This window comes from Macaca fascicularis, chromosome 12 (genome assembly GCF_037993035.2).
Source record: "Macaca fascicularis isolate 582-1 chromosome 12, T2T-MFA8v1.1".
Classification (NCBI taxonomy): domain Eukaryota; kingdom Metazoa; phylum Chordata; class Mammalia; order Primates; family Cercopithecidae; genus Macaca; species Macaca fascicularis.
Genome location: NC_088386.1, coordinates 11,394,764 through 11,403,034, shown reverse-complemented (window position 1 = coordinate 11,403,034; position 8,271 = coordinate 11,394,764). Strand labels below are relative to the sequence as shown.

The 8,271-nt window shown below is 58.0% G+C and overlaps 1 protein-coding gene across 1 annotated transcript; it reads left to right on the top strand.

The window, feature by feature from the left end:
* Nucleotides 1-514: 514 nt before the first annotated feature.
* INHBB (inhibin subunit beta B) lies at nt 515-6,210 on the top strand. The gene is made up of 2 exons (XM_005573058.5): nt 515-999; nt 3,496-6,210. Exons 1-2 carry the CDS (start codon nt 552-554, stop codon nt 4,269-4,271), a joined length of 1,224 nt encoding a protein of 407 aa, XP_005573115.3. The 5' UTR covers nt 515-551; the 3' UTR covers nt 4,272-6,210.
* Nucleotides 6,211-8,271: the final 2,061 nt, after the last annotated feature.

The window sequence follows — 8,271 nt, the reverse complement described above, 5'->3', positions numbered from 1 at the left end:
AGGCAGTGAGGGCGAGGCGCTCAGGTGCGAGCGCGGGGCCCCGCCGCAGCGCCCGCCGCAGCGCCGCGCCAAGCCGCGCCCGGCTCCGCTCCGGGGGGCTCCAGCGCCTTCGCTTCCGTCTCGGCCAAGTTGCGTGGACCTGCTCTTTCGCCACCTTCCCCGGCCGCCGGCCGAACCGCCGCTCCCACTGCCGCTGCTTTCGCTTCACCCGAGCCGGGGCTGCGGGGCCCCCGACGCGGAGAGGATGGGGAGAAGGCTGCAGATGCCGAGGCGCCCCGAGACGCCCGTGCAGCAGTGACCCGCGACCTCCGCCCCGTCCGGCGCGCCCCTCGGGCCCCCGGGGCCCTCGGCGCCCCTTCCCCGCCGCGCGGGAACCCCCGCGGCCCGGCCGGCCCCCTCCCCCTGTGAGCCGGCGGCGGCCCTCCCGGCAGGCGGGCGGGCGGAGGCCCGGGCGGGGGCGGGGCGGGGCGGCGCGCCCGGAGCCCGGAGCCCGGCCCTGCGCTCGGCTCGGCTCGCCTCGCGGCGGGCGCCCTCGTCGCCAGCGGCGCACCATGGACGGGCTGCCCGGTCGGGCGCTGGGGGCCGCCTGCCTTCTGCTGCTGGCGGCCGGCTGGCTGGGGCCTGAGGCCTGGGGCTCACCCACGCCCCCGCCGTCGCCTGCCGCGCCGCCGCCACCCCCGCCACCCGGAGCTCCGGGTGGCTCGCAGGACACCTGTACGTCGTGCGGCGGCTTCCGGCGGCCGGAGGAGCTCGGCCGAGTGGACGGCGACTTCCTGGAGGCGGTGAAGCGGCACATCTTGAGCCGCCTGCAGATGCGGGGCCGGCCCAACATCACGCACGCCGTGCCCAAGGCCGCCATGGTCACGGCCCTGCGCAAACTGCACGCGGGCAAGGTGCGCGAGGACGGCCGCGTGGAGATCCCGCACCTCGACGGCCACGCCAGCCCGGGCGCCGACGGCCAGGAGCGCGTTTCCGAAATCATCAGCTTCGCCGAGACAGGTGGGTCCGGTCCTCCGGCTGTCTGCCGCGGTCCCCGCTCGCTCCCGCTTTCCCTCTCCTTGCCAGCTCCGGCTGCTGCTGCCGCCGCCGCCGCCGCCGCAGCCCGCGCGCCCTGGGGGCAGCCCGGACTCCCGGGAGGGCTCCTTCGGCCGTGGCCCTGCGCGCTCCGCCCGGGTTGCAGTCCTCTTCCCCCAGGCCGCAGACCCCCTTCCTGGTGCCTCAACCCCCCGCCGCCGAGCGCCTGGCCCTCCACCCCTGCTCTCCGGAATCGGGCCCCAGCGCCTCTGGGCGCGCGTCCCCCTCCCGGCAGATGCGCGCGGCCCTGGCTCTGCGGGCACTTGGTTGGTGATTGCTTAATGTTTTTGTTTCCCACGATCGGAGTGTAGGCTCAGCAGTGTGGATGGAGATGTGTGTGCTTGTTGATATACGTGGGCCGGAGGAGAGAGAGAGTATGTGTGTGTCTGTGTGTGTGTCTGTGTGTGTGTGTGTGTGCCTGCGTGAGAGGCCCCTGGGGCCGCTTCCATCACCGGCGGCGTGGGCTTGCCAGGATTGCTGAAGCCTCGCTGGGGAGAGCTAGGCAACCTCTCTTCCGATTGTGTGGGCACTGGAATCGGGCGGAAGGCAGGCTTCTCAACAGGTCCATCATTTACACAGAGAAAGCCGCGGCTCGGGGACAGCCCCGTGCCTTTCGGCTTGCCTGGCAGCTGCAGCAGACCCCTCGCCCGAGAGGCGCAGAGTCGTAGTTAACAAAGGGTATGGCTCCTTTCTGGAATCCGCACCCCCCCACTCGGCCCCAGATTGCAAATCTCTAACACTGTCTAAATATAAAAATCAGGGAGAGAAAAATCTTTCGGAACTTTAAAAGAAGAAGAAAAATGTGCCCGCGCCAAAATGCTGCAAGTGCTTTCGACTCCGCTGTCCTTTTCAGGACTTGAATGAGCCAGGCTGGCTTTTGTGCCTGGAGCTCGGCCCCATTTGTGCCGAGGGGACTGCGGAGAAGGTCGCAGAGGGGGAAGCCCCGGTGCAGTCAGGGCGGGGGCAAGCGGGGAGCCTGGGTGGGGGGAGCGGTTGTGCCCCTGGCTGTAAATGCCCCCCACCCCCCCCAGGCAGCAGGCAGCCTGGGGATGAAAAGGGATGAAAAGTTTTGCATGGCCGGGTGTGGAGAAAAGCAGAGACAATCGGGGCTGGTTTGTGCTTAGAAAGAAATGCATTGCCGTTTTAGCTGTCCACTAAAGTGAGTCAGGGAAAGCTCGCCATGCAATTAGAGGGCTCGGATTAAAAGGTGCTTTGGGGCCCAGAGTTAGAAATGTGATTCTGGAAGGTCGAGGAGGCCTTTTGGTCCCGGTGGCACAAAATGACAGCGGGGGCTGTTATATTTCTGGTCCGTTTCACGGAGCCAGCTCTTTGACTTATAAATAACAGATTCAGGTCACAGGCAGCTCGTCCAAGACCAGCTTTTAAGGCTGCAGTTTCCCCCATTTCAAAGTCAGATGTCAGTGTTATTAGAGGAGCCAGGCGAGGCCTGAGGTGTAGGGGCTTGGGAGGGGCATGGTAGGAGGTTTGATAAAACCAGCCCTGACCACAGAGTTTCGTTATTTGTTCTTCCTGGAAAAAAAAAAAAAAAAAAAAAAAAAAGGAAAGGAAAACGTAGATTGTCAGAGGGAAGGGTCACTGAAATGTAGGATGAGAGGGGAGTCATCTCTTGATTGGCACAGCCTCCTTCTTGTTGAGCTGAATTATTGAGAAAATTAACAAGCTAGTTCCCCTACTCCTTGGAGATTTTGAACGTGCCATTAACGGGGAGCCAGAGTCTTGTCAAAGGATTGGACCTCAAGTTTTAAGGCTGAATGTCCTGTCCCTTGAAACTACTCGGAAATAAGGGCTAGGCTCTGCAGCCTGCAAAGCACGCGTTCCTATGTCAGAAACCTGAGCAGAGCCTGCTTGTTTGCAGTGGAGGTTCCACTGGGGGTTGGATCAGATCATACTTAGGTAAACACTGGAAAGAGGCAGTAGGTGGCTCAGCTTGATTTTGCAATGCACTAAGTTAACCAAAAAAAAAAAAGAAAAAAAGAAAAAGCCCTACTAAAACCACCCACCCCAAAATCCTCCCTGCGATCCTGGTTTTGTTTTTCAGATTTCACAGATACCCATAACAACTTGTTAAGATCTTGGCCCCCTGACAAGTTCTTCTGTTGTGCTTTGAGGCCTGACAGCCTGTCTCCAGGGAGCCCTGGCCTGGGAGAGGTGAGGCAGGATTTGATAGGCCCGGACCCTCCAGCCCTAACCTGGTCCGGGTTTCTCAATGGGAAATGATTTTCTCTGCCGCTCCCAGGTTACAGTCAGAGGCCCTGGCCCCAAGAACGGTATTTCTGGTCAATAACGTTTTCCAGCTGTGTGGCGAGTTGCATTCCAGCATCCTGCAGCAGAGAGTGCGTTTCCCCCATTGCCTCGTGTTCCCCTTGAATTAACTTGGCTCGCTCTTCCCCTTTTCCGCAGATGGCCTCGCCTCCTCCCGGGTCCGCCTATACTTCTTCATCTCCAATGAAGGCAACCAGAACCTGTTTGTGGTCCAGGCCAGCTTATGGCTTTACCTGAAACTCCTGCCCTACGTCCTGGAGAAGGGCAGCCGGCGGAAGGTGCGGGTCAAAGTGTACTTCCAGGAGCAGGGCCATGGTGACAGGTGGAACATGGTGGAGAAGAGGGTGGACCTCAAGCGCAGCGGCTGGCATACCTTCCCGCTCACGGAGGCCATCCAGGCCTTGTTTGAGCGGGGCGAGCGGCGGCTCAACCTAGACGTGCAGTGTGACAGCTGCCAGGAGCTGGCCGTGGTGCCGGTGTTCGTGGACCCAGGCGAAGAGTCGCACCGGCCCTTCGTGGTGGTGCAGGCTCGGCTGGGCGACAGCAGGCACCGCATTCGCAAGCGAGGCCTGGAGTGCGATGGCCGGACGAACCTCTGTTGCAGGCAACAGTTCTTCATTGACTTCCGCCTCATCGGCTGGAATGACTGGATCATCGCACCCACCGGCTACTACGGGAACTACTGTGAGGGCAGCTGCCCAGCCTACCTGGCAGGGGTCCCCGGCTCCGCCTCCTCCTTCCACACAGCTGTGGTGAACCAGTACCGCATGCGGGGCCTGAACCCCGGCGCGGTGAACTCCTGCTGCATCCCCACCAAGCTGAGTACCATGTCCATGCTATACTTTGATGATGAGTACAACATCGTCAAGCGGGACGTGCCCAACATGATTGTGGAGGAGTGCGGCTGCGCCTGACAGTGCAAGGCAGGGGCACGGTGCTGGGGCACGGAGGACAGTCCCGGGTGGGCTTCTTCCAGCCCCTGCGGGAACGGGGGTACACGGTGGGTTGAGCACAGTCATTCTGTTGGGCTGTGGAGATAGTGCCAGGGTGCGGCCTGAGATACTTTTCTACAACTTCATAGAGCAACCAGTCAAAACCAGAGCGAGAACCCTCAACTGACATGAAATACTTTAAAATGCACACGTAGCCACGCACAGCCAGACGCATCCTGCCACCCACACAGCAGCCTCCAGGATACCAGCAAATGGATGCGGTGACAAATGGCAGCTTAGCTACAAATGCCTGTCAGTCGGAGAGAATGGGGTGAGCAGCCACCATTCCCACCAGCTGGCCCGGCCACTCTGAATTGCGCCTTCCGAGCACACATAAAAGCACAAAGACAGAGACACAGAGAGAGAGAGAGAGAGAGAGCCACGGAGAGGAAAAGCAGATGCAGGGGTGGGGAGCGCAGCCAGGCGGAGGCTGCGTGTGCCCCGTGGCTTTTACCAGGCCTGCTCTGCCTGGCTCGATGTCTGCTGCTTCCCCAGCCTGGGATCCTTCGTGCTCCAAGGCCCGGGGAGCCTGTCCTTCCATGCCCTTGTCGAGGGAAACAGACCCAGAAAGGACACAACCCGTCAGAGACCTGGGAGCAGGGGCAATGACCGTGTTTGACTGTTTGTCGCTTGGGCCTCTGACATGACTTATGTGTGTGTTTGTTTTTGGGGTGGGGAGGGAGGGAGAGAAGAGGGGGCTAAATTTGATGCTTTAACTGATCTCCAACAGTCAACAGGTCATCCTTGCCAGTTGTATAACTGAAAAAGGACTTTTCTACCAGGTATGACCTTTTAAGTGAAAATCTGAATTATTCTAAATGGAAAGAAAAAAAGTTGCAATCTGTGCCCTTCCCTGGGGACATTCCTCTAGGACTGGTTTGGGGAGGGGTGGGAATGACCCCTAGGCAAGGGGATGAGACTGCAGGAGGAAATGACGGGGAGGAGGCACTCTTGAACTGCTGAAGGTGAGGGGTGTCCCCTCAGCGGAGGCTAAGGGAGGGGAGCAGCCTAGTTGGTCTTGGAGAGATGGGGAAGGCTTTCAGCTAATTTGCAGAAGTTGCCCATGTGGGCCCCAGCCATCAGGGCCCGCCATGGACGTGGCCCCTGCCCACTCACCTGCCCGCCCGCCCGCTCGCCTGCATAGCACTTGCAGACCTGCCTGAACGCACATGACATAGCACTTGCCGATCTGCGTGTGTCCAGAAGTGGTCCTTGGCCGAGCACCGAACTCGCTCGCCCTCTAGATGTCCAAGTGCCACGTGAACTATGCAATTTAAAGGGTTGACCCACACTAGACGAAACTGGACTCGTACGACTCTTTTTATATTTTTTATACTTGAAATGAAATCCTTTGCTTCTTTTTTAAGCGAATGATTGCTTTTAATGTTTGCACTGATTTAGTTGCATGATTAGTCAGAAACTGCCATTTGAAAAAAGAAGTTATTTTTATAGCAGCAAAAAAAAAAATGAATACAGTTAAATGTATTATACATAATTTTGGAACCAAAGAGGCCAACAGATCAGTTTTAATTTTATTAGACGGTGAGGCCATCTGAGATGAGGTAGACGTTCTGAACAGTCCCTTGAGTGGCCTGCCAATGTTTCAGGGTATGAATGGATTTTGTTTATTCGGTTTGATGTGTCTTTTCCATCCTTACGCACCCAGAAGGTAGAGTAAAAATGACTATGATAGAATGCAGGTGTGTATCCTTAAATCCCATCTTTATGTTTATTTAATAAAGCTCCCCTTAGGTTCTGTTTCATAATAATTTAAAACCAAACAATTTTCCCATAGACTTGCTGTTAAAGTATTTTACGTTTGTGTACAGTTTAAGAAAATAAAAGATTGAGTGCCACGGGCCTCCTGCCTTGAGTGATGTCTGGGGCAGGGAGGCCTGGGCTGGAGGTGGGCAGCTGGGAGGAGGGCCAGTCCAGGTGTCCAGGTTGGATGCCAGCAGCCTCCACGGTCTGCTCCTGGCATCTCTGCGTCCTTGCCATGAAATGTATGTCGGACAGAGATTCCAGGAAAAATGGCAGAAGATCAAAATGAAGGACAATTAGCAAATTCCTGAATTACACATTATAAATGTTTACCCTTCTAGTCCCAAGATCGCTTCTGTTTCACCAAGGCCACATCCATTACCATTTGAAAGTGCTGGATAAGCCCCCATTGAAGATGGAAATATAAAACCCTGAAGGCTGAAGTCCAGCTAACCTCTGCTCACCTCTATTTAGAGGTGACTGGGGCCCACAAGAGGCTTGGTCTCTTGGGATAGAAGGGTAGGCAGAGTCGGGCCGTGAGTGTGTGAATGAACCGGTCCTGAGGGGGTTTCCCAGTGTAGAGTGGTAGTAGGGGCGGTGTAGTAATAATGGCCCACCGCGCAGGTATAACTGGGATATTTGCTGAGTCCTGCTGTTACCATGCAGCGTCGCGTCTTTGTGGAAAGTGGCTTTGTCTGCATTTTCCAGAGTTTGAAAATCTGAGGCTTAGAGAGTTCAGAGCCTGCCTGAGGTCACACAGCCCGGACAGGGACCCTGGGTGTTTGAGCCCACCCGTTTCCTTGGAGGACTGCAGCCCTGTGCCCTTGCCTCCATCTGAGGCCCTGCAGGGCTGCTGGGACTCTACCCTGGGGTTCAGGTAGCATATGGTCTTCCCAGACAATCTCAGGACATTCGAGCACATGGCACTTTAGAGATCATCTAACCTCATCAAAGTAGTGGGAAACTGAGAGAGGCCCAGACAGCTAGAGGGGCATAGCTCAATCGGCACAGCCAGCTGGTGGCAAGAGGCAGTCTTCTAGCCTTTTCTTTTTCCATTCTTTGCCCAACCAAGGGAGCTACTGCCCTGCCAGGCTTTCAGCCCAAGGGGGAGACTGGTCATCTGTGAAGCTGTGAGACAATATTACTGTAATTCATAGGGGCAAAGAAGAAAGTGTCATAAAGGCAGGTCTGGCTTGTGCATTTCAGGCAGTGAGTCTGTCTCTGCCCTCTGCTCTGCGGGGGGGCTGGGCCTAACTGCTGGTGGCACTAGGCCCTCAGCCCAGCCCTGCCTTCCCCCTGCCCCGGGACTTTTTACAGGTAGTGGCCAGGAGATGCAATGTGAGTCACTGAGGTGCTTCTGCTGTTTGGACATTGAGCACCTACCAAAGCCCTTCTGGGCTGAGCATCACAGGATGGCCCCGTGCGTCTCGAAGTAGCCCCAGGAAGGGCCTGGGGACCCCAGGGGCACAAGGCCTTGGGGCTGGCTGACCTGGTCCCTGAGTGACTCTGCTGCCCTATGGGGTCTGGCCCCCAGGGGCACTGGTGGGCAGCAGTTCCTGTTGCTGAGAGAGGCAGTGAGGACAGGCACTGGTCTCGTCCCAGCTGGGCGTCCCCACTCCAGCAGGGCCCTGCAGCCTCCCGTGCTGCTGTGGTCACCGCTCCCCTTGCCTTGCTTCCCCCCACTCGATGCTCCAGCCTCTCTCGTCTGCTCCTCTTATTTCCCCAGTGGCCTGGCCCAAGGGCTCTGCATTTCTCTGAAAAAGTCCCTGGAGCCCAGCTCTGCCCCCAGGTCCAGTGCCTCTGGCTGGACTCCCTGCTGCTGGACTTCAAGGTCCCCAGCCCTCCTTGCCTCCAGCCCTCCCTGCCTCTTCCGGCTTCCAGGCTGCTAGCTTCTCATACTCATCCCCAGCCCCACCTGGGACCAGTGGGACAGGAAGAGCCTGCCTGAGCCAGAAGGCTGCCATCCCCACCCACCTCAAATGTCTCCCCGACCCATCTACCACCATGCCTGGGATCCCACCATACGGGGGTCACCCTGACCTTCAAACATGCCTCAAGCCTTCAGTGACTCAGTGGAGCCCGTGGCCTGGGCTCGGGCACTGGGGTCAGGACAGCACCTGCACCTGCCTCACCTCTGCTCCCGCTGTTTCCCAGACAGGCA